Source organism: Rattus norvegicus, chromosome 9, assembly GCF_021556685.1.
Source record: "Rattus norvegicus strain SHRSP/BbbUtx chromosome 9, alternate assembly SHRSP_T2T, whole genome shotgun sequence".
NCBI classification, from domain to species: Eukaryota; Metazoa; Chordata; class Mammalia; order Rodentia; family Muridae; genus Rattus; species Rattus norvegicus.
The window spans coordinates 102,000,468-102,026,247 of record NC_141542.1 but is presented as its reverse complement, the minus strand read 5'-3'; the positions used below and the strand labels follow the sequence as shown (position 1 = coordinate 102,026,247).

Genomic DNA, 25,780 nt, shown 5'->3' with positions numbered 1-25,780 from the left:
GGAGCCCTGCCATGTGAGAATGGCTATTTTAGGGTGAAGGGCTGTCTTCAGTGGTGAGCTTCGGAAATTAGTTCAGCATTTACAGGAAGAAAGAGGCCCCAGCACCGGAAGAGCAGACTTGGCTTAGCTGCACGACAGGAGAGGACCCATCTGGTGTGTGAGCAAGGAGGCCAAGTGAGAAGACTGTAGCTCTCCCCAAGTTCCTTAATATTTTGATCCTACCCAAGCCAAGGAGCCCTGAGCTGGTGACAAGCTCCCCTTTAGTAGCTCTGAGAGTGGGCGGGAGGGCCGTGGTAGACTGGCCAGAGAGGTAGAGCTGTACACTGCGGACACCACGGGGGGTGGGGGGACTTCTGTTCACTCTAGAAACCATTGTGAGGTGGGGGGTTCCTGCAGACACTGGGGGGTGCTTACAGTAGGTGTGGATGGCAGCACTTCCCAGTCTATTATAAAGGCTCATGAGGCCCCTGCCTCATTCCTCCAATGGAGTTTGAGGGCACAGACTTGCTCAACACACTCTAGCTTTATTTCAGTGCTAGAGACTGAGTGTTCCCTCTTCAGGTTGCTCTGTCTTCAGGGTATGTGTCCTCAGGAGGCCTGGAGGGCAGGGAAGAGACAAGGTAGGCTCCTACCTGAGGTTTCCTCAGGTCTGAAGTGGCTGGGGAGACCTTCAGAGGGGTGCTTTGAGGTTGTGAAAGACAGTAGCAATTCGCTGAGGACCTGCATGTTCCCCAGGGAAAGAGGAACGAAACCACTTCTTTGGTCTTTTACCAGGGTCTAGCTTCTGTCTGTGATCCCTGACCTTATGCCTGAGCCATTGGCTAACATCATCTTTGATCTCTCTCCTGTCCGCCCATCTCACTTGTAAGAGTTAAGAGCATGCTGCACCCTGAACACTCCCAGCGGCTTTCCTTTCCTTCCTTTCTCCCTCCCTCCCCTCCGCTGCCCTTCCCTCCCCTTTTTCGTGACAAAGTCTTGTTATGTAGCCCAGGCTGGCTTCATACTCTTGATACTCCTGCCTCAGCTTCCCGTGGGCTCGAATTACAGGTGTTCACCATCACTTCTTAGCAATTCTTAAAACTATGTCCTCAGTGGTAGGTGGATTTCTGTGGGTTTGAGTCCTAGGCCAGCCAAGGCTACATAGTTAAGAGCCCGTCCCCAAAACCAAACCAAACCAAACCAATCCAAACCCAAACCCAATCCCAATCCCAAACCCAAACCAAAACCAACAGCACGGACATCTTTTTCTAGGCTGACAATGATGGTTCTCAGGCAGGAGGTTCTTACTGTCCCTTGGCTCTGACACACTGGTGGGTCACCAGGTATTCCTACTGGATATATTTATCATGTGTCGGACCCCAGAGAAGTTTCTTTCACTTCTGTTGGCACACAGGAGCCCTCAATTGTAAGATGCTGTATATATCGGCCAGGCAGTGGTGGCTCTGACCTTTAATCCCAGCACTTTGGAGGCACAGGCAGGTGGATCTCTGTAAGTTTGAGGCCAGCCTGGTCTACAGAATGAGTGCCTGGACAGTCAGAGCTACACAGAGAAATCCTGTCTCTAAGAACATTAAAAAGAAGAGGAGGAGGAGGAGGAGGGGGAGGAGGAGAAGAGGAAGAAGAAAGATACTGTATATGTAGCCCGTGGGGGTTGATCTGGGGACCTGATTCGTAGGATGAATACTCGTGACATCTTACCTGGTGGTGTGTCCACTGCTTGGGTCCTGGATCACCTCTCTTGGCCAACTGAGGGCTGCTGTGGGGATCAAGCGAGACTCCTGGTGTCCAGCTGGTAGCCACTCTCTTGGCTTGTGGTCCATAACTGCTGAGGAGAAGACAGAGCCCATTACACACCTGCCCTGGAGCCTCCAAGGATAGCTTTCCTGGGCTACACAGCCGAGGCAGGTGCAACCCCAGACCGGTGCATGCTGGCTCCCGGGGCCTGGTCGCCATGGACCTGGGTTTACTAACCCTGCTGCTTGGGGTCTTGCAGGCAGGGGTTACAGCGTGGGAATTGTTGTCCCCTTCCTATGTATCCTCCAGTCTCCTCTCTGCCTCCGGGGAAGCCGGTAGTCATAGACTGTTTCTCTAGGCTCTATACAAAGCTGGGAGAGTATGTGTGAGGGTGTATTTGTCTACCATAAACAAATACAACCATGTCTCCTGGACTTGGAGTTGCTAGATCTGGCGGCTTTAGATATAGAAATTTAGAAATGGAGCAGGATACTCAGGTGCCTGAGGAGATACCATCAGGCTGAGGTCTCAGTGTGCTCACAGGGCTAGCAAGTGGTCATGGCCACATTCAGGCTGCCACGCATCTCAATGCTACGCTGAGCTTCTGTGGAGGCCTGGAGATGAGCTCATGGTTGTCTCTGTGTCAAAGTCATTTATCCATTCTCTGGCCTGGTTACTGTCAGGGTACACTTCGACAGGGTGTGTGGATTTGTTTCTTTCTAGTCTAGCTTTTTTTCAGCTGCTCCAGATTCTTCCTAGTTTCCACATAGAAAACACCTCCGTCCCCACCCAGTCTCTCTCTCTCTCTCTCTCTCTCTCTCTCTCTCTCTCTCTCTCTCCCTCCCTCCCTCCCTCCCTCCCTCCCTCCCTTCCTCCCTCCCATGACAGGGTTTGTCTGTGTAGCCCTGGCTGTCCTGGAACTTGTTCTGTAGCCCAGGTTGGCCTACATAGATCCACCTGCTCTGCCTCCCAGCGTTGGGATTAAAGGTGTGCACCACCTTTAATTAAATTTTCTCTTCTTCATTCCTATTAAAGATAAAGACAGAGAGAAAGAAACATATTCTATATTAAATATAAAGGAACCTGCCTTGTATTTCCCCTCAAATTCAGAGCAGGAGGCTTTTTACTGACCTAAACAAGAAATACCTTTCTGAGGGGTTGGTAGAGAATTTGCCTAGCAAGCGCAAAGCCCTGGGTTTAGTCCTCAGCACCCCTCCCCCCAAAAAAAGAAATCCATTTCCAATATGGCACCTAAAATGTAATTTGGTTTTAGTCTATCTGGGCCTAGAATTTTCTGCTTCTGACTCTTCGAGAGACCACAGCTGGGCGTGTCCCTGTTCTCTCATCAGTGTGCTGGAACGGGGTTCAGGGGGACAAAGGCTTGGCATACTGAGTAAATCTGAGTGGCCACACACATTCAGGTGCTGACCCTGCACCTCCACGTTCAGTTTTCCAAGGCCACCAAGAGGGCAGGAAAGACCTTCAGGACCTGGGCTTCCTGGGGTCAGAGTACAGGAACAGCATGACGGCAGGAGAACAACAGTGGTAAGCCCACAGGCTGAGGCTCTCGGTCCACCCTTCCTGTGATGGTCGATCTTCGTTGTTCATTATTTTTTATTTTTTCCTTTGTTTTTATAGGTATATGTGTGTGCTTGTGTGTGTATGTCTGGGTACCACGTGCACTCAGGAGGCTTTATAGGTCTGAAGAGGGCATCTGATTCCCTGGAACTGGACTTTATGGGGGAGTTGTGAGCCACCCTGTGAGTGCTGGGAATCTAAGCCAGTCCAGTCCAGTCCGTTTTTTTTTTTTTTTTTTTGTTTTGTTTTGTTTTTTTGGTTCTTTTTTTTTCGGAGCTGGGGACCAAACCCAGGGCCTTGCGCTTCCTAGGTAAGCGCTCTACCACTGAGCTAAATCCCCAGCCCCCCCCCCCTTTTTTTTTAAGGCAGGGATTGAAATATGTTCTTGAAGGCCTGAAACTCACTATGTAGACCAGGCTGACCTCGAACTTAAGACATCTGCCTGCCTCTGCCTCCTGAGTGCTGAGATCGAAGGTGTGCATCACCACTGCCTGGCTCTGATGGTTAGTTTTAAATACTAACTGGACACAGTCTACAATCATGTAGGAAGGGAGTCCCAGTATGGGTGTGTCTAGATCAGCTTGGCCTGTGGGCATGCCTGTGGTGAACCCCTGACTAACAGAAGACTCTGCCACTCTGGGAGGAAGCACTGCCTGGCCAGGGTATCCTGGATCATACTAGAAAATAATCTGGACATTCCCATGTATGCATGCTGACTGCTCCCTGCTCTTGCCTATGGGTGGGATATGACTGGCTGCTTCCAGTTCCTGCTTCCTTGACTCTTCTACGATGATGGTTTGTAATCAGAAACTGTGAGCCAAGTAAACCCCTTTTCTCGTAAGTTGCTTTTGCCAAGGTATTTTATTGCAACAGCTATGGTAGCCCACCTCTCTTGCCGCTTCCCCCATCCCACACTACACTGTGGACTCTGAGATCTCACCTAAGTAAAAGGCGCCCATGGACAGAGCCAGCATCTGGGAGGAACGGACTCTATGGGTGCACATCGGCAGTTCCTGGAACAGATGGACAGATGTACCTCCTCTGTGACAAGTCCATTTCCGACAGTGCTGGCTGGGCACCTGAACCCCACATCTGCTCACCTGTGTGATTTTTTTCTTTTTTTTTTTTTTTTGGTTCTTTTTTGCGGACCTGGGGACCGAACCCAGGGCCTTGCGCTTCCTAGGTAAGCGCTCTACCACTGAGCTAAATCGTGATTTTTTTCTTTTTTAAGGTAAGATCCTCAGGATGTAGCCTCAGCTGGACCTGATATTCATTCGTTATGTGGGCCAGTCTGTCAGGAAGTAGTCTCAGCTGGACCTATACTCATTCGTTATGTGGGCTAGTCTGGCCTAGACTACTTCTCAGAGGCGTCCCACTTCTGTCATCCTACTAGGTGACAAGGGTGTGCCACCCTACTAGGTGGGCCTAACCAGTGTATGGTTGACACTCACATTATGTCTTGGTAGCTGGGGAAAGAACTTTCCTCAGGATAATTGGTGTCCAGTGGGAAGAAACTAAGCAATGGACAAGATGGGGCTGGGAGAGCTTTTGCCATCAGTCCCTCAGGCCCAGGTTGCTGAGAGCTGCAAGATACGGGGCAGCAGGCCAACCGATGGATTGGCATTAGTGTACTCAGGGACGGGTGACTGCGGACAGGCTAGGCTGAAGGGTGATAGAGAAAGGTGGAGTCTACACCCGAAAAGAACAAATGTCCCAGGGAAGCAGAGGACAGTGGAGACGAAGCCCACAGGGAAGCGGGAGCCAGTGTGGAGCCTGGGGTCCCAGGCTGGCTGAGTGAGTAGGGACCAGGTAAGGAGCTGACACTTGGAACACTGTCCTAGCCCTTGGAGCAGGTTGAGGTTTGGCATCTGTCCAGGGGCTAGGACCAGGCACTGGGGATGTGGCACTTGGCTGGCATGTTCGAGGACCTCAAAGTACAGGGAAGGTGACCCTCATCCTTTGGATCAGCAGAACCAGCAGACATCACTGTTGGCCAAGCTAATACCTCACGGTGAAGGGATACTTAGTGGGATTTACAACTGCAAACACAGGCCAAATAACCAATGAAAAATGACTTGGCAAGAGCTCTGAAGCTCCCCATAACTAAAAGGCCCCTGGAGTGTCCCTCTCCCCCAAGTCACAGGACCCTCCCTACCTGGTGCCTCAGAATCTGGGCATGGGAGCCTTTGACTTGAACCACCCCTGAGCTGATGTTTCTCTTCCTGAGATCTGATCTGCTATTTTGTGGCTTTTCCTATTTGAGTGGAGATTAGAGTCTTATCTGGCTTGCTCACAATCCTTTCAATTTCCTCTTGAAAATTAAAAAAGAAATACTCTGTATATTTCTGCTTCAAAAATGCTTTTTCTCCTGTGGTAGCTAAAAAAAATACTTTTATGCCCCAGCGGGTTCTGTTTAACTCACTGACTGGATGCTTCAAAGCACATTCTGACCTCAGGGCTGTTTGTGCCCGCTGCACATTCTAATGCCACATGGCTGAACTCTAGCATGAGACTGAGACACTGAAACTTGGTGCAGGTCTGTATTGGGCGGGTTTAGCTAAGGTTAGGAATGTCTCCTGAGGGTTCATTTGGCAGTGTGGAAGAGGTGAGACCTGTGGGTCTAGAGCAAGGTGATGAGGTCAATGAAGTGCCACCTCACAGGGGAGGGAGTTGATGTTGTTACTGTGGAAATCTTGTTAGTTCCCTCAAAAAGGAATTGCCATAAAAGCCCAACTCTCCCTGGCTGCTGGCTTCTTGTTTTGCATGTACGTGGTGCCATTCACCATGCTGTGACACAACCAAAGAGGACCTCACTAGTGGTTGAAGTAATGGGACCACTGGGTCTTCGATTTCCTGGTTCCTAAACTGTGAACTAAATAAAGTGCCCAGCCCCAGGGCCTGTGGAGACAGTTCTCTTGGCAAAGTGCATGGGGACTGAGTTCAGTCTCCAGCACCCACATAAAAACCAGGGCACAGCCGTGTCCACCTGCAATCCTAGTACCAGGGAGGTAGAAACAGAATCTTCTCTGAGGCTTGCTGACCTAGTTGAATCAATCAGTGGGCTCCAAGATCAGTGAGAGACCCTGTCTCAAAAAATAAGGTAGAGAATGATAAAGACACCTTATGTTGATCCCCGGCACACACAAAATAAAGCGCGGGCACTTTGTGATCGTCAAGGCCAGTGGACTAAGCCAGAGAGCAAGCTGAGATCTCTACACTGAAGTCTTGTTTATCTTAAACCTAGCTCTGGGAGCTGCTAGACGTGAGCAGTAGACACATTGTTTCAATAGATCTGGAGGATGGCGGGACCCCAAATCTGGTAGTGTGGCTGGAGCTTGTGGACTTCTGGGATCCAGGACTGTGGCTGAAGCCAGAGGGCTTCCCAGGAGCTGGCATGCACCTACGGCCCGCTGTTTCATCACTTGGGTTTTTGAGCCCCGGAGCTCAGGACTGGCTCTGCACACTCAGCGCTCTTACATGACGAGGGCGTGGCACGCCCAGCAACACCTCGTTTGCCCTCTTTGTAGTCATCTGGCTGAGCGACTGGTATGGGCCTCGGGCAACCATTTCTGGCTTGTTGGGCATTCTGGGAAGAAATGAGATGGTCTCCTACCCTGCGGAAAAACAAAACAAAACACGAAAAAACAAACAATAAATATAGATAACTGGAAGGTATTTGATAGCTGACTCCTGGGTAGAATTACAAAGAGATGCAGGAAGTGTCTACACCTAAGATTCTTTTGGGAAACGGACACTTGAAAACATCTTTTTGTTTGTTTGTTTAGTTTTGGCTTTTTAAGTTAAAAAAAGTTACATTCATTTATTTAATGTGTGTGTGAGTGCACACCACGGCACACGTATGGAGGTCAGAAGGTCAGAGGACAACTTGGAGCAGTTGGTTCTCGCCATCATTTGAGGACCTGGTGATTAGATCACCAGAGTCGGCAGTGAGCGGCACCTTCACCTGCGAGCCATTTTTTATCTGCCTGCTGCTTTTTTTTTTTTTTTTTTTTTAAATAGGATCATGTAGCCCAGGCTGTCCTTGAATGCATGTAGCTGAGGATGATCTTGAACTTCTGATCTTCCTGCCTGCCTCTCCCAAGGGCTGGGATGACAAGTAGAGCCACCATCCAGCTAAACCACCTTTTAAAAGAGCAGTGACAGAAGCCAGCAGGTCCTGTGAGGTGGCAGCTGGACCTCCAACCTGCTAGTCCTCTTGTAAATCCACAATACCACAAAGGGTTAGCACATGTCTAACACATCAGTACATCTGAAGTGCTGTGGGTTGCACCAGGCTCCTGATGTTTCCATCAAACAAGACACAAACGTCTTCTCCAAGGAAGACGCCAACTGTGATATCCTATCATGCCAGCCCTGAACAGAGGCAGGCAAGACTGAGGCAACTTGAGTCCTTCTAACAATGAGTGATGCATGTTGCTGTGCTGGTCCCACGTTGGTAGAGATGGATGGCAGGTTCTGGTCCAGCCTTACCACACCATACTCAGATTTGGCAAGAGACAGGTCTGGGAGAGCTAGCTGTCCCTGAGACAGGCAAGCACTTGAGGCTCTGCGGGTCAACCTGGACAGGTCTGAGGAAGGCTGTGTGTGTGTGTGTGCATGCATGTGTGTGATAAAGTAGTCACTCACTCCAGCAAGGCCTGGTGACAAGCCCGTGCTGGCCTAGGGCCAGGTCTGGGCAAATGTCTTTTGATAATTAGCAATTTCTTATGGCTCAACAGGATGACAAGGACCATCTTGTCAGAGCAGGAGAGACTACATAGTGCTGGAGACGCACTGAGTTGGAGGTGGGCTTTGGGGTAGCTACCCAGCGTCTAGCTGTGCTGGGGTTTTCTGGGGGTCGAAAAGGGAAAAAAGCAGAGGGGTTGTAGGCCAAGGTAAAGAGGAACAAGATCTCTAGATTTGAGATCCATGGGAGACAGAGGGGCCAAAGAAATGATATTCTGTGTTAGAAGAATCCTCCTGTGGTCATGGTGGGTACGGGATGGCAAGAGGGAATATGGGAAGTCAGGAGAGAAAGGCCCAGAGAGCGAAGGCTGGGGCAATAGTGAAGGGTGGGGCGCTGGCCTGTTGCGGTGAGGGTGTGGGGGCGGGGGTGTTAATGTCAGTTCCTGAGGCACATCTACTCTGTGCAAGCTGGGCTGGGGTGCCAGCAGGGTGTGGGATGGGGGGGGGGATGAAGACCTCAGATGGGGCTCCAGACTCTGTTCAGAGCATAGCGTCTAGGAGGGAACGGGAATAATGGTAGATCAGGCCACTGTGGCAGGGATGGACGGGGATGGACAGCCACCGGGAGGGGGTTGGGTTAGGAACTGCGAGAGTTCAGTGGGCAAGTTAGGAATGGTTAGGTCATCCGTGATCCTGGAAGGCACTGGCTGAGCATGCCAGTGGAGGAAATCCAGGCTGGAGGAAGTAGCCAGAGGCTCTAAGTGGGACAAACAACACTCTGGTGTACAAAGGCTAAAGGTAGGAGGAGCTGGAGGGGGAGGAGACAGTACAAGGAGCTGTTAGGTGCGGAGATGGGGCAGAGGGCCTCCAGCATCCAGAAGGCTTAGGCCTGTTTGTGCAGGAGTCAGGTCTGGGAGGTACGGCCACAGCAAGGCTGAGAGAGGGTAGAGTTCTGTTTACCTCAGCCTTTCTGTTCTTGATGATAAAACCAGTTTGCCATGAAAGATTAGATAATACAAAGGTTGTATAGAATGGTCCCCGCCACAACACCCACAGGGGACTGCTTAACTGTGGTATCTTCTCGGTGGTTTTTAAAATGCAAATATGCAGCTGGGAATGTGGCTTCAGGCACTCAGCAAGGCCTGGGTTTGATCCCAGCACTGCCTTAACCGGGCACACTGGTACTCTAATCCTAGCACTGGTGGAGGCAGAGAAGTGCCATCTCAGTTAATAGCAAGTTCCAGGCCAGCCTGAGCTGCAGGAGACCCTGTCTCATTGGTGGTGCATGTCTTTAAGCCGAGCCCTACGGCAGATCTCTGTGAGTTCAAGGTCAGTCTAGTCTACATAGAAGTTCCAGGCCAGCCAGGGCTGCACTGTGAGACTGTCTCCAAAAAACCATCACACCTAGCTTTTGTCCCAAGGAAGGGGTGGTGGCGAATATATACCAAAGAACCCGGGACCAACGGCCAGTATGGCTCTACGCTGTGTGCACTTTACAGTCTGCTTTTCCATTCAGCTGCGCACTGTCACATTGAAGATCTTCCCATGTCACTAGCTGTTCTTAATTCTGCTACACAGTTCCGATACTGTTTGTGCTGATTAGCATAACTTTGGAAGCCAGCCTTCTATATTTGGCATGAAGATACTTTTCATAGTCAATGTCATAACTAATACCCCTGCACATACTGACCCAGAAAGCGCCAGCTTCTTGAATCTGTGAAACCCAAATTCACTAAGTATCCCCAGGAGTGCTAAGACCCTGGGTTTATCTGGAAGCAATGCAGGGTTACCAGGGGCTGGTGGTTGTGAATGGAGAATCAAATTCCCTCACTGTAAATCTAAGAAGCACAGAGGTAGGAATTCTGACCAGTCATTCATGGCCCTCAGGAGGCTGGAGGTTTCTGCATATTGTCACCTTCTCACCATGTCCCACTGAGAGGATCTCTCCATGTATTTTCTTGCTACAGTGCTTCTGAGGGTCAGAATCACATCTCACTTACTTCTGGGTCCCCAAGACTGAGTTTATACCCCATTGGTCATAGAAATGAAAACAATGTTGAACTTAGAGATGATGGTACACACTTGTAATCCCATCATTGAGAAGGCTGAGTCAGGAAAATAGTGAGTTTGAGGGCAGCCTGAACTACAAAATGAGACTCTGTCTCAAAAGAAAAAAAAAAAAAGTCTACTGAATCTACCTGGCAGAGGGCCTTGGGGGTGGCCACTGCTTTATGGAAGGTGGACAATGGATTCAGCTTTTGGCTGGGCAGGTCCATCCTGGTCAAACACCTCCCAGATGTGACCTCCAGCAGGGGGCCAGCTGAGCCCACATGCTGAAAACGTATGTTCAAGGGTCTCTCCCCAGAACGGGTCATCTGGTCCAGGAATGAATGGTGCCCTTTGGTCAGGTGTTACATTTGTAAGAGTCATGGTCACTTCTGATTAAAGTGTCCTTACACCAAGCTTGTCTTGCTGTGAAGCCAGGGTTTTAATTATTTTCTAAAAACTGGAAAGATTTGTTTTCTTCTTTCCCACGTCCAACAGCAATTTCCTAGTTCCTCTTCCTGCTTCCATCCCAAATGAATCATGTTTATGAACTAGGTGGCCTAATATCTCTCATGATTTTCAAGATCAAACAAAGAACCCTGCAGACGCAAGTGTAAGTTCCAGAATGGTTTACTGACGCAGTTCACGCTACTGTTAACTTATAGGCGTGGTAACGCGGCTGTTCTTTTTAAAATACATTTCCTGCTAATCATTATAGCGTTTGCATATATTTATGGGTCCAGTGTGACGTTTCAATGCACAGGGCACTGATTGCATCGGGCATCTGGCACAGCTATCTGTTGGAGGTATACGCTGGGGTCCATCTCTTCAGTGTGATTTTCTCTCAGTTTTCTGCAGGTGGAAAGTGTTGGTTGTGTGTGAGAAGGAATAGGACAGTATAGTAACTTGTGCATCAATAATTAAAAATAAAAACCTGATACAGAAGCACAAGGGACTAATCAAACAGACCTCAGAGCACTGATCCATGGTGGAGGACATGAGGTGTCACACAGCAGATTCCAGATGTGTGCCAACACTTGGCAAGAGCTGGTGCTGGCCTTAGTGTTCCTGGTAGCTATGGCGTGGGTTCCCAAAGACCAGTATCTCAGTCCTATTGGCTGCTAAGTGCCTCCCTGTTTATCATAAAGTTACCACAAATAAAATGGGAACTAATCCAATTGTCCAGCGATAGGAGCTGAGGAAAATGTGGCGTGGCTGTTAAAATGTGGTAAGGCCAGTACTTTCTGAGAGGGTAACTGGAGGCTTTCAGCCAGCTCTCTATGACCTCCTGTTCACACATGCCTGTTTGTAGTTGTCTCTAAACAGGAGAACACAGGTCATGAAGATCCCAGAAGGGACTCTTGACTGGCAGCTCAGCCCAGGTAGGCTGAATGAAGTTTTATTTTTCTGTCAAGAGATAGAAGCCAGGCCACAAAGAATGAACAGCGCCTGGCTGCTTTCCCTAATTATTTTTTTCCTGTGCTGGGGATAGAACCCAGGGCTTCATGCATGCCTCACCCAGAGCACATAGTTGCTATGAGAACCTCATCTAAAATATTGCTGTGACACTCCAATGCTGGCACTGGGCCTGGTGGTGCAGAGAGAGATAAGCCACCAGAATGAAGGACACGGTAGGAGTGCAAACTGGGTGAACCCACCACTGCTCAGTAACTTTCCTTTGTAGTGGCCCTGGCCACCATCAGTCTCTGCAGGTGGCCTGGGGATTTCAGTCACCCACTTTCTCCTAATGGAAGAAAGTGAAGTGTGTATAGGAGATATGGGACCAACCTCAACTGTTTTTCCTCCAATAATCCTCAAGAGATAAACAATAAAGAGAGTGCTTTCCAGTGTGAATGCTTTATTATGCATGGTACACAGCAGTTAATCAAGACAAAGTTTAAGAAAACAGACTCCCGCCTCCTGTATCCCGAACTTACACTGGGCACCCTGTCCTGTGGCCACCAGGGGTGACTGGCCGACGAAGGGGCTCATCCCCACTCCACTGCACACTGGCCAGCCCTTTCCTCCGTGCCTTCCCAGTGTTGGTCATGATCTGGTGGAAAGAGGAAACAGGATTGAGACAGGGGGTCCCTAAGAGCGCACCGGAAGCAGAGGGGAGTAAGCTTTGGGATAAGATGCTATTCAAGCCAGGCTCAAGGGCACCTTCTTCTTAGGACTTAGGAGGCTGGAAGATCAGAATTCAGTTACATAGCAAGTTAGAGGCCAGCCTGGGCTACATGAAACTCTGTCTAAAAACAAAACAAAGCAAAGCCAGGTGGTGGCAGTGAAAGCGTTTAATCCCAGCACTTGGGAGGCAGAGGCAAGTGGATCTCTGAGTTCTGAGTTCAAGGCCAGCCTGGTTTACAGAGTGAGTTTCAGGACAGCCAGGTCTACCCAGAGAAACCCTGTCTCAAAAAACAAAACAAACACACAAAACACACAAAAAACCTCCAAACCAAATAACAAGAAACCACAAACAAACAAGGGGGGGGGAGTGTTGAGCTGGTGCAAGGGCACAGTTCAGATCCCCAGCACCTACACAAAAGCTGGACAGACATGGTGTCTATCTTATCATTTTAGCTTGGGAAGTACAGATGGGGAAGCCTGGGGTAAACAGGATAAGTAGACAAGACAGATCCCAGAGCTCTAGGTCTGGTGAGAGACCCTGCCTTAATGTGTTAGGTGGAGAGCAATAAAGGAAGACAAGTGATATGTGGTGTCAACCTGTGACCTCCACATGCACACACATACATATGAGTGTACACACACACACACACCATACCTAGTAATAATAAAGAAGATCAAATAATAAAGAAAAACAAAAAATAGGGGCACCTAAAGTAAGAGGGTCCATGCTTCAGGTTACTTGAGAACTCCAAAGTTATAAGGAGAGAGGAGTCTTTTCAATGTCATATACAATCACATGGAGCAGTAGGAAACTCAGAGCGTCATGGGAAGAAGTAGAGTTGAGAACAGTAGCTGCTCTAAGCTTTGAAGAGGGTGAGAAAGGAGAACAAAACAGGGCGCCTTGCAGCGGAGTTTGAGGTACTGCTGGTAACTACTGAGTGGAGCTAGTGCCTCCCAGTGCCCCCTACGGGGCTCAACTAATACATCATTATATTTGCTTTTCAGATGTTTGAAACTAGGGCCCAGCGAGGCATCTGGCACTCAGAATGACCATTCATCCTATGTGACAGAGTTTCCCTCCTACCTGCTGGCCTTGGGGGACACCTGAAGGACTTCTCAGTGGTCTTGCCTGGGCTGTGTCCACCCACCAGGCCAGCACCCTTCAAGTTGAATTCCAAGCAATGTCTGAGGAGCTTCAGAGTGAGTAACAAAGGGTGTGGCTCTAAGTCTTGCCCAAAAGAACAGCCTCCATCTGCATTACAGATGGAGGGTTTGCAGAACGGAGGTTCTCCTGATGGCAAATGTGTTTTTAGCCATGCTAAAAAATAATGCAGCACATGGCTTACACAGCTTATTCAGAGGTAAAGGCTGATCACGTGCTGTTGCATGCCTGAATTCACAGCCCTAAGGAGGCCAAGGCTGGAGAGATCTCAAGTGCTAGGCCACCCTGGGCCATATAGTGAGAGCCTCCCTCAAGAAATTAGCAACAACAACAGAATCAGAACAACAATGACAACCAACAGTGCTCAAAAGGTTAAACGATGTCCCCCCTGAACATTTTTCTTCCTTCTTTCCCTCTCTTTTCACATTGCTAGACATGAAATCCTGACTGAGTGCAAGCCAGGCAAATGCTCTACCACTAAACTACACCCCCCAACTCTCATTTGTGTTTTGGAAGGTGGGTTGGGGAGGGGCAGGATCTATGTAGTTTAGGCTCTCCTTAAACTTGCAATCCTCCTGCCTCAAACTCCTCAGTTCTGGGGTGTGTGCCATCATGCCTGTAAGAACATACAGGTATACTTCAGGGCAGGTAGGCAGGCCAGTGGGTAAAGGCAGCTAGTGACAAGCTTGGCAGCCTGAGTTCGATCCCGTGACCCACGTTGTAGAAGGAGAGAAATGACTCTCATAAGTTGTCCTCTGACTTCCACATGTGTGCAGTGGTATGCACATGCCTACACAAATACCACCTCTCTCCTGCATAAATGTCATCTGTCCACCATCTATCCATCCATCCATCCATCCATCCATCCATCCATCCATCCATCATTGCTGTACACATAAAAAAATAACTTGGAAGCAACAGACCCTGTTAGCTGACTACTATTCACTTCTTCACCAACAGAACATTGACATAGTAATGTGTCTAGTTAAAAATAATTCATCAGGCTGGAGAGATGGCTCAGTGGTTAAGAGCACTGACTGCTCTTCCAGAGGTCCTGAGTTCAATTCCCAGTAACCATATGGTGGGCTCACAACCATCTGTAATTGGATCCAATGCCCTCTTCTGGTGTGTCTGAAGACAGCGACAGTGTCCTCATAAACAAATCTTTTAAAAAAAAAAAAATCCATCATCACAGACTCTCTTGCAGCTTGGGGTCACATGATCTTGTTTTGACTCATTAGAAATGGAGGACACCAGAGTGAGTTTTAAAGACAGCACTGTTGGGGGTGGATGTAGTTGGCTTATGTGTCTGGTCCCTTGACTTTACTAGAGATTCTCAGCAGTAGCTGTCAGTTATCTCATGACAGACAGACAAGACAACCAACATGTAAGTGAGGACATCAAGGCAGAGGTACAGAGCCAATGAAACCTGGGCCCCAAGGCTTTAGGGGAGGTCCTAGTGCTGTGTTCATATGGCTGCCTTTGCCCTGAGATCTGCAAGAGGGGGAACATCTGCCTGCATGACCTTGGTCGATGCTACTGTCTGTCCATGTCAACTTCCTGTCACGTCACCTCATGTCACTTGGTGCTGGACCGATCAAATTTTTAATATGCCAAAGACACATGGAGCTGAGCTCAAATCCCATCCCATTTGATCGTAGTAGAAAACTTTGGTTCAGTCAGGTATGGTCAAATACTTGGCTCTCCTAGTGTAGGGATTTACGATGTTGTCAAGAGTGTTTTCCAGTTTCAGTGTGCAGAGGAGCCTAGCACGCCTGAGTTTTGTAGGTGAGGCTGGTAGAGCATTGTTCCTAAACAGGTCGCTCAGACATACAGGGTATTCTGAGCTAAAGACCCTTGAGAAAGAGCACATGTAAGAGTGATCTCTAGGGGTTGGGGATTTAGCTCAGCGGTAGAGCGCTTGCCTAGCGAGCGCAAGGCCCTGGGTTCGGTCCCCAGCTCCAAAAAAAAAAGCTCCAAAAAAAAAAGAACCAAAAAAAAAAAAAAAAAAAAAGAAATATAAGAAGAGTGATCTCTGACCTCTCTGCTTTCCTTCATAGAGACGATGATAAAACTTACTGTGAAAGCTGACCTTCCTTATCAGAAGACATTCCTAGTTGGGAGGGACTTCATGGGCTACGGGAATTCTGTCCAAACACACTCGTTAAATGTTTTTTGCCATCTGTTATCTCTCAACAGAAAACATTACAAACCCATCCTAATGTAGGTGTTAAAAAAAAACCCCAGTCTGTGAATGTAAAGGAAATAATTTATTCTGTGCTAACTATGAATGACCATGGTTCAGAACCATGGATTCAAGTCGTCCTGAAGGAGTGGCATGACCTTTTACAGTCACAGAGAGTAAGGCTATGACTCAATGTGTTTACTGGACGCATATGTGTGTGTGTGTGTGTGTGTGTTCAGGTGGGAGAGCTAACAGGACTTTTCTATTGGTCCCAGATACTGTCTTTATCAATGATGAGGTCTTTCCTACAGGAATCAGATATTATATCTTCACTGCATTCTTGGCTTTGGGGTCCCTTCCTGGAGGAGAGAGAGCTGTACTACACACTCCCAGTTTACTGAGCAGTCAAGAGGATGTTACCTGAAATACAGATGTGGGGGAAGTGGCTGATAAAAGAAGTAGAAGGTAGCTAGTGGGTTGATTTAGGGGTTTCCAAAGTGTCTTTCTGCCTCCTGTATGCGGGTCAGGATGTAAGCTCTTAGATACTGCTCTAGCACTATGCCTGCCTGCCTGTTGCATGCTTCCTGGTGTGGTGAAACTGTAAACAAGCCCCCAATTGGATGCTCTCCTTTATGAGTATCTTTGGTTATGGTGTCTCTTCATAGCCACTGAACAGTAACTAAGGATACAGCTGTGTCTGTACAGAATTCTCCTGCTTCACCAGAATGATGGGCAGGCAGCATGCTGGATGTGAGCACTAACATTCTCTTGTAAGCTCGAAAGAGTAACTTACTCTCCTCTTCAGCATTTGGCTTGACCTGTCTCTTTGGTACAGAGGAGGTGTGTGCTCTCTGGGGGCGGGGGGGGGGGGGCAGAGGCAGCATTATGGCTCAGCAGAGCAGGTACCCAGGGACAACTGCCTTCAGGCCGTTTCTGATGACGACATGAACGCGCCATGCTGCAGCTGCCGTGGACCAAGCTGTGGCAAGGTGAACCATATTTCCTGTACTGTAAGCCAAACCTTTCCTCCCTTTAGCTGTGTCTGTCAGCTACTTGGTCACAGTAAAAGTCACTGATACAGCTAGTTTCCTCATTTGGCACAGGCAGTTATGAGATGTGACATTAAGTTCTTTTATGCATCACGATTACAAAAGGCAAACCCCTCAGGCTGGTAATTTCAGGTCGCAGATCTGGGTGACAGTGGGCAGCTTAGAGGGACGTTTTGAAAGGTGGAAGCACTAGCAATGCACGTGTGGCCTTGGTGACAATGGCTCTGCTCCATACAGAGCTGTGTGTGTGATTTAATAAAGATGTTTCTATGAAGAGATGCTGAGCTGGGGCTCAAAAGAGTTCTCAACACACACACACACACACACACACACACACACACACACACACACTCTCTCTCTCTCTCTCTCTCTCTCTCTCTCTCTCTCTCTCTCTGACCTGATACCTGTGAACAGGATTTTATTTGCAATGTGAGAATTTGCAAGTAGAATTAAGGATCTTTGAAATGAACGGGCCATCTTGGGTTGCTGAGGTGAGTGAGCCCTAAGTCTGGTGACAAGTGCCTCTACAAGAGACAGGCCAGGACATAAAAGGAGAAGGCAGACGTCAGAGTGAAGTGCCCATAAGCCAAGGATCACCTACAGACGCCATGAGCTACAAGAATCAAGGCAGGCTCCTCCCCCTGAGCTTCGGAGGCAGCCTCCGCCCTCCAAAACGGTGGCAGAATACATTTCTGTTTCAAGCCAGCCAGTGTGTGGTCCTTTGTTCAGTGGCCATGGGAAATGGACGCCCTTGGTCCCCACCTCTACATAAGCAATTCTTTCTGTCCTCATTCTGACTGTGCACTGCTCGCACGTTGTAATGGACACCAAGAGATAAGCGAGAGTGTGTGGACCTTGTCTGCTGGACCCCAAACCTTCCCTCTATAGTGAAAGGGACATACATGCACTGAGTGTGGATTATGGTGAAATGAAACCGTTTCTGAGTGCCCATCACCTGGTTTACTAATTGAAAGCCGTCTTTGGCATCCCACCAGTATCTTCAACCAAACTGGCAGTCACAGTATACACTGCCTCGGGTTTTGTTGTTATAAACAGTTACTATATCTACATGAGATCCTGCCCACAGCAGTGTACTATGTAGAGGACCAAAAAATTAACTGAGTGCTCTTTTTAGGTTTATGTCTGACCAAGTCACAGCTAATCCCTGTGCTGGCGTTTGGGTGCTCTGGAGTCAGAGGTGCAGACTTAGGCCCAGCGCTGCAGGGAAACAGAAGCCTCTCACTAGCACCACTGCGGTGACGAGTAGGACCAGAGTCCCCGAGTCAACCCCTCTGGTACATGACACACTCTGGAGACAACGATGGGCACTGCTCAACAGACCTTTCCTAACTGGGAGACAGTGGCTAGCGCTCTCTGGATTCCTTCAGTCACCAACTTCTCTCTCTCCTTTCATTCCTGCTCCCAAGTCTGTTTTTCACAAAGCAGCCAGAGTGTGAATCTAAGTTGATATGTTTTATTAAAATATTTTTGAAGTAGCATCTCATGTACCCTGAGCAGGTCTGAAATTCACATGTAGTTGAAGATAACTTTGAACTTCAGATCTTTCTGCCTCCTTTGTGCTGGGACAACAAACATGTGGTGTTTAGAACAGAACCCAGGGCTTCATGCATGCTAGGTAGGCATGCTGCCAAATGAGTACATCCCACCCTGTTACAATACAGCTCAACCGAGTCCTTCTACCCTCACTCCTGTAGTTTCCCAGCATTTCTGAAGCTTGAAACCCACGTCCCTGCCATCACCCAAAGGGTTCGATGAGGTGGCCCCTGGCTGTCCCTCAACCTCAGGTTCTACTGGTGTAGACTGCCGTGCAGTCCTCGGGAGGGTCTCCACATGATGGTGAAGAGAGAAGAACGGGTTACCATGGAGACCAGCTCCTGATGAGGGCATGAGGGCCCAGCTGGGGGTGGGAGTGGACATGGATGGGTGCTTCCTGCTTCTACTTGACCACGCCCATTTTCCCTTTCCTGAGACTCCGGCTCCAGCAATCCTTTCCAGCTCACCTATTTGGAGATTCTAGGAGCCACATAACTGGCTCCGTTAAACATTACTTTCAAAGTGCCAACAGCTTGTTGGAAAGATGGTCTGCCAGTCAGCACAGAACTTCAGCCTAGATTGGTTCATACCCGGCAACTGCTCCTCCCTTCTGAAAGTGTACAAGTCAGCATCCAGCTGCCTATGCACAGGCTTTCTGGCAGCCAGAGACACCAGTGGCCCTGGTACTACCATTTCTTCCTGGGTAAAGTGGCAGGTTCCTCCCACTAGGCTCTTTCCTACTTGATGGCTCACTTATTTATTTTTGGAGCTGGCAGTTCAACCTAGGGGTGCATGTGTGCTAAGAGCATGCTCTATACTCGCAGCCTGGTTCCTTCCTATTTAGCCGGCTGGTCACTGGCCAGTGGCTCCTGGAGCTGGCTAAGCATCAGAGCTACCAAGGATCTCTTGGACAGCTTCTGGCCCTCTGGGAGACAATAACACCATTGGCCACTCATCTGTTTCCCAGACACTGCATTCATTGGGCTTTCTGCTGTCTGTTCTGCCCTTTGATTTCTATCCTTAAGGGTCCCTCTTCCTTCTCCCATGCAGGAGAACCCTGGCTTTCAGCCTACTCTGTCCCTGTCCACTGAACTTCAGCCACTACCTATGTGTTGAAAGCTTCTAGACTGATGTAACACATGGACACGACAAGATGCAGCTGGTGGATGACACTGAAGACACTGTGGAGGCGCCTGGCAGGCCTGTTTGTACCCTTTTCTCCAAGCTCCACTTCCGTACACAGCAGGTGTACCTAGTTCTGACAGGTCCCCAAGGCACTTCAGGGTCACTGAGAGCAACTGGCTAACAAGGAACTTTTCATAAAGCTAAGATCCACTGAACCTTGTGGTACTGAAGGCATTAAATTATGCCTGTCTATCTGCCCCTCCTCCTGTTCTAGGACACCTCTGGCATGTGTACTTACTCCCAAGTACTCTGTGGTTAGAAGCTTCTCGCCTGAGAGTTCTCCAAGCTGGGGCTGGATCAGTTCATCTTTGTCCAAGTCAGCCTCCATGATGTCATGATCCTCCTGTTTCAAAGAAGACAGGGGTGAGAATTTGACACCCACTCAGCTACAATCTCCCCAGAGTGAGCAGGCACCTGCTGTAAAGTAAGGAAGTAAGTAAGGCCAGCATAAAGTTCCACCATGTCTCAGAAAGCATCTGGTCCCTGCTCACAATCCCTCTAAAAGACGAGGGGGCATAGCTGACAACTGTTAAAGGTATTTGATGACACTCCGAACCCTGAGATTGTGTTATTTACTGAAAAAAACCTGTTTCTAGTTGTGGTGTGGCTCAGATTTTAGGGCACACTTTCAATCACTCTGATTGGAATATAGATAGGCCCTTAGTACTCACCTTTAATCCCAAACAATGAAGGTGAAGTGAGTTTGTAGAAGGAAGCACCTACATTTCAAAGTGATGTCTAATTTGTGTGGTAGACACAGTGATGAATCAGAGAAAGATTTGACAGAACAGAATATGCCAACTCATGAGAAGAGAGAGGAAAGGGAAGCTACTTAATAGAGCAGTGCAGGAAGAAGCAGACAGGCAGTTTTACCAGGAGAGTTGTACAGAGACGGTTGAAGAGAGAACAAGCTAGACACAGGGGAAGACAGAACAAGCCAGAGAATGAGAAGGGACCAGGAGATTAGAGCAGATGGAGTTATTCTGAAGACAAGCAGAGCAATACAGGAGAGGCTGAGAGAGAAGCTGGACTGAATCAGAGTGGAGAGGAGTTTGGGCCAGAACAGCTGAGTTGAATCAGTCACCCAGAGTTCAGAAAGAAAAGTAGGAAGGGGCGAGCTTATTCAGCAGGAGGCTGAAAAGATTGTATGGAGGTTACAAGCTTCCAGGACTAGGCCTAGGTTAGCAGACTGGGGCAGTAAGCCTCAGCGATGACAGTTACATCAGGCATCTAAAAGCTGTTTATAGACAAGCCCTGAGGAAGCCCGGCTCTCAGGAAGTGCTTCCATAGCTAGAGACATGGAGAGGTCTAAAGGGCCCCTTGGTCGCGGTCACAGCCAGGATATCTCTTTCTGAGAGGTCAAAGAACCATGTGAAAGGCCGTCAGTGAGATCACAGTCAGCTGGTAAACACTTTCACATACAGAGCCTAATGGGGAGGGGACCTGGTGAAAAGCTAAGCAAGCAGTTGGGTCACAGACAACTAGTAAGCACTTCCGCATATGCAAGTCCTGTTGGGGCTGTGAGGCAGTACACGAGAAGTTTGGTCTTCCCTACGTTCCCAGGTCATCAGAAGAGACTCTGCTCAAGTATGCAGAGTAGAGTGATAAAGGTCATTCACTCCTTCCTCTGGCCTCTGTACATCACACGTGTGCTTACACACACACACACACACACACACACACACACACACACACACAATAAAGGGAACATTACTCTGTTTGGAAAATGTTGCAGTGAAATGCACACACACTACTGTGACTGAGGTCCACCACCTTCCCAAGTCAACCTGTGGCAAAGGAGCTACCCTGCCAAGAGCGAGAGAAGGCGTCGGGAGTGTAAGAAAATGAAAGGCCACAGGACTGGTCAAACAAGGCGCCTAAAAACTGTATATGGTGGACTCAGGTCTGTATTTGGTGAAGAAACTCTTAGTGCAGAGAAACAGTCAGGGCAGCATCCACCGACAAGGAGGATTTCAAGGATTAGACACACAACAGACCACAGACTCAGCAAAAAGAGAAGGTGGTTTTGCTTCTGGGAGAAGGCTATGGATACACCCCTGACAGTACACACACACACACACACACACACACACACACACGACAACAGGAGTGTTGTCAAGTACAACTAAAACCCTGAACACTACACATAAACTAAGCACACAAGACCCTGGAAAATGGAGAAAGTGGACTGGTTAGGAGTCCAGGAGAGCCCCATACTTGCCAGCACCCGGAACGTCAATGGCCAAGACAAAATCCTCTGAAGCCTGCTCGCTCTAGGCAAGGGACCAGAAAGGAGGACACTAGAAGGTCAGACACGTTTTCGAAAATAACTACCTTAGAAAGTATTGTGTGACTGACCAGTGACCCTCCAACCGTGCCAGTGAGGGGCTCGGATGCCAGCGCTTCTGCCCGCCAGGACCGACGAAGCACCTGTGTCTCTAGGGGTTGTGTCAGAGAAAGCCAAGCAGAGGGCATTACATCTGTGTTGGGCAGCGCAGAGAGATTCCTCCCTACCCAGTGAGTAGACACCAGAAGGAACAGGGACTGCCACTCCCATGCAATAGTAAGTTGGGTGGGGGGCTGTTGGTGGAAGCCTAGTAGGGAACTGGAACCATCTTCCTGCAGCTACATAGTGGGGGCCATCCCTCCGGAACCCAGTGAGGCCAAAAGACTAGACCCGTTTACAAGGTTCAAGGTTTGGTGTTGAGTCTGTCTGTCCTCAAGGGGTACTGAGGTGACTTGTTTCAGTGTCTGATCCCTGTAAACCAACCAGGAGGAGGGTGGAGGGGCAGGCCCTCGCAACAAGGCTACCTCAGAGGTACACAAGCCCCACCAGAGGCACTTCTGTGTCAGCCTGTCCCCACCTCGGGCCTCTAGTCCTCTAGCCTTCCATTCTGGGAGTGCCTGCTTGTACAAACTACCAGGGAGGAAAAGTGTGACAGTGTGGCTCATCCTGGGCCAGACTGAGTTTCTGGCAAGTTCTGTTCAGCTGCAACTGTGAGCAGTTGAAATTCTTAAAGTTTGATGATTTTAGAATAAATGCCCAGCAGGAAGGTAGGTGATTCCTTCATGAGTTAAAGGCCAGCCTGGGTTACACAGTGAGTTCCAGGTCATTCAGGACTATATAGTGAGACCCCGTCTCACACAGCAACAAACGAACGAACAGACAAAAACAAAAAAACAAACAAACAAAAAAAAAACCAAAAAACCCCCAAGATTTCACTCTTAGCAGGTGTCGTGGCCAAGTGCCTTATCTCTAGAAAGAGCAGATGAGCCACAGGCTAGGACAGTTCTGAAGTAGAACACGAGAGGAGGACTCTGATTTTCTGAGTTACTGTACAGCCAGAGTAGTCCACACTATGTGTTGCTGGCAGAGGGACAGAGGGAATTAACAAAACAGAAGAGACTCCGAAACAGACCTACATGAACGTTCTCGACTGTTTTTCTGTTTGTGTCTGGAACTTCCCTATGTCGCCCAGCCTAGTCATGAACTCTTGGGCTCAACTGATCCTTCCAAACAGCTGTGATTACCAAGTCACATCGTTGTGCCTGGCTATCTTCCAACCAATTTTTGACAAAAGAATATTGTAAGAGATACGGTAAACAGAAACTATATTGCCTAGGGATAAGGAAAGAAATTGTCTTTATGTGTTCGGTACAAAATGCAGATCTCCCCCATGAATCTCTGACCTGTGATTGGCTGAATCCTCAGGTACAGAATCTGTGGACACCCAGGGCTGACTGAGGCTCTCACTAGGCTGTAAATGAAGAGGGCAAGTGTATGGTACACTTTTTCATTTTCTGCCAAGAGCTTCGTCCACATCAGATGATCCCTTATAGGTTCAATGGCACAGAGCATGGCTCTGAGAGGGAGCGGGGCAAGGATAAGCCAGTGTGGTGTAGCCTTAGTGGGCAGCCCCCAGCCTCCTGGCACCTGGACCCCTGGTGACAATGCTCCCTGAGAGAGGCCAATCAATCCACTGTTGATTCCTTACACATTTAACAGCCTAATGGCTGGACTTGGTTCCCCTCAACATTCCAACAAGAAAACGCAGCACTGCTCTGAAAACATGGGTCCCCTGAGCTCATTAAAGCCATTTTGGGTTGTTGTTGGACTGAGAGCCTGAACCATGTGCTGGAGATGTTATTTGGAGAGGTTCGGGAACTTTAGAACGGAGGGCTAGGGCCTCCTTGGAGGGAGGAGGGCCCTGGGGTGCTGCTTTGCTCTGGTCCTTCCTTGCTGTCTTTTTTTGGAGGGCACGAGGGAAGCAGCCTCCCACTGGGATGCTATTCTGCACACCTCAGGCCCAAAGCAATGGAAACTTTGAAACCAGGAGCCAAAGCAAACCTTCCCTTCCCTCAAACCTCTCTGTTAATGACTAACACTGCAGGCATCCTGTTCTCTGGTAAATCAGCTCCTAAAACAGATGAAGGGTCATATGTGGTTCTAAGGCTGGGCTGGGGCTGCAGTGAGGCCGCCTGTCCTGAACTGTGTGCTGCACAGCCAGTGCTGTCTGCCATTGCTAGAGCTGTCAGCAGGGAAGAGCAGGGATTCTGCCTTTCTAGGTGATCCCTAAAGGCAGGCCGGAAGCAGCACCCAGCACCAAGGCGGGTTCCAGATCTAGCCATTAACAGCACTGCTTCAGTCACGTGTGGGCTGCTGAGGAGCCACCGCTCCATCAGCTCCCACCTGAAAGCACTGAGTGGACACCCATTTATTTGAGAACCATTAAGGAGGTCACCTCAAATTTCCTTAGCACTTTGTTCCTTACCTCATGTGACTCAGTGGGGAGTCCTCTAATCTACCTGTTTGCCTGAGGAAGAAACACAGGCCTGGAGAGTACAAAGCTCACAGTGACAGCCTAGCCTTGTGTCTGGCCTTCAGGCTGGGCAGGTCCTTTCTGTCAGGCTTTCTAATTCAGTCCATAATGCCCCGTAGAAAAGCCTGCTTCTGAGGATGCACAGTGGGAACTGCCTGGGTCTCTTAAGGACCCAGGATCCCTGGCATCTGCCTGTGACTGCTCCATGGGGCAGTGAGGGAAGGAGGGAAGCCCAAGACTACAGCCCGAATCCACGGGTTCATTCTTTTCTCTTTCCTATTTTTGTCTGTAACAGGTGGAGAATCCATGTCTGTCCAACCCAGAAAACAGATTCTCGTCACAGCTGTGAGCTAAGCCCAGGCCTAGATCCATTCTTCACGGCAAGGGCAGGTACAGGCACCAGAGGACCTGTCATCCTGAAATTTCACTCGAGTTCCCCAAAGGCAATGCTATCCACAAGCCCCTGGCCCGAGGTCACCTCTGGGAGGAGTGAGATTTATGCTGTTGCTTGGCTTGGAGCTGAGTTTACTAAGAGAGCAACCCCTCGGGGATCAAATAGCATGTGTACATTCTGTGATTGTTTCAGGAAAGTGACTGCTCCTTGGGAACCCAGGCGGCGAGCTCTGCGGTCTGGTGAGTGGCAGGCATTTGGGCCAGGTAGTATTTCACCTCCTCTCCAGGGAACGAGCCTTGGAGGCCCCAGCTGGAAATGGGCATGTGAATCACAGTTTCATGAGGTATTGGTAACACACCACTTCCCCGCCAAGAGGGAAAATGAAACACTAAGAAACAACCAAAGTCCACATTCCATCTCACAGAGAAAGAAACTCAGTGGCTGACCTCAGTCAATACCTGCAGAGGTATTGCGTTACCCGGGACAACAAGAACATATGTAATATCCATTCACTTGCAAATCAACCTATAAGTACCCCAACTTGCCAACAGTACTCCTGAACTGCAAATGACTGCATGACAAGCTAGTAAGAGTCACTTAAATGTTCAGTCAATTTTGGTTTTTTAAATTAACAAGTTAAAAGCTTTTTTTAAAGACTGAAAGTACTTTAAAAACTTGAGAGAGTGTGTGTGTGTGTGGGGGGGAGGGAATGGGCATGCATGCATGTACACATCTGTATGTTTATGTGAGTGTGGGTGCCTGTGGGATCTCTTTGAGCTGGAGTTACTTGTGGTTGGGAACTACACTGCCTTGTTTGAGAGCTAGGCATTCAACTCAGGTACTCTGTAAGAGCAATCGATAAGCATTTTTCCTGAGTCATCTCTCCAGCCTCCCCTCACCCCTTTAAAGACAAGGCTTCACATAGCCTAGGTTGGCCTTGATCCCCCTGCCTCCACAGAGGGATGTGCAAAGATCAGAGGTGTCCACCACTGTGCCTGGCTTATGTGGTGTTGGGGTTTGAACCCATGGCTTTGCGCACATTACACAAGAATTCTACCAAGCAAGCTACATCCCCAGCCCTGAAAGTGTTTTGTAATTAGGCTTTGCTAATTGATAGGTTCTCCAACCTTCTAGAGCAGGCCAGTTTCTGCATTTGGTGACTAATGTACATACCACATCAAGGTGAGTTAGCTCAAGTTGCAGCTCAATGATATGAGCATAAGAGAAAGAACCAGGGGCTCGTGGATGACTTACAATGCA

At 48.9% G+C, this 25,780-nt stretch overlaps 1 protein-coding gene and 1 long non-coding RNA gene across 28 annotated transcripts in view; one reads left to right on the top strand and one right to left on the bottom strand.

Moving 5' to 3' along the window:
- Armc9 (armadillo repeat containing 9) overlaps positions 1–25,780 on the bottom strand; it is a 125,705-nt gene that overhangs the window by 13,284 nt on the left and 86,641 nt on the right. For 5 of the 24 annotated variants that reach the window (XR_015628588.1, NM_001109663.2, XM_087565586.1 and 2 more), the window contains 4 exon segments: positions 19,545–19,649; positions 11,982–12,097; positions 6,790–6,926; positions 1,699–1,822 (listed from right to left, as the gene is read on the bottom strand). Coding sequence is in view for 17 of the 24 variants with exons in the window: in NM_001109663.2 (NP_001103133.1) it covers positions 1,699–1,822; positions 6,790–6,926; positions 11,982–12,097; positions 19,545–19,649 (482 nt within the window). In the remaining 7 variants the exon portion in view is untranslated. 24 annotated transcript variants of the gene reach the window in all.
- LOC102548542 (uncharacterized) lies at positions 532–24,687 on the top strand. Of its 4 annotated transcripts, XR_015629687.1 has the most exons (4): positions 532–620; positions 13,177–13,371; positions 19,521–19,738; positions 24,422–24,687. It is a non-coding gene; the product is annotated as an uncharacterized LOC102548542 (long non-coding RNA). The 4 variants fall into 4 exon arrangements; XR_015629689.1 differs by lacking the exon at positions 24,422–24,687 and having other exon boundaries at positions 19,172–19,853; XR_015629688.1 differs by lacking the exons at positions 19,521–19,738; positions 24,422–24,687 and adding an exon at positions 17,703–18,066.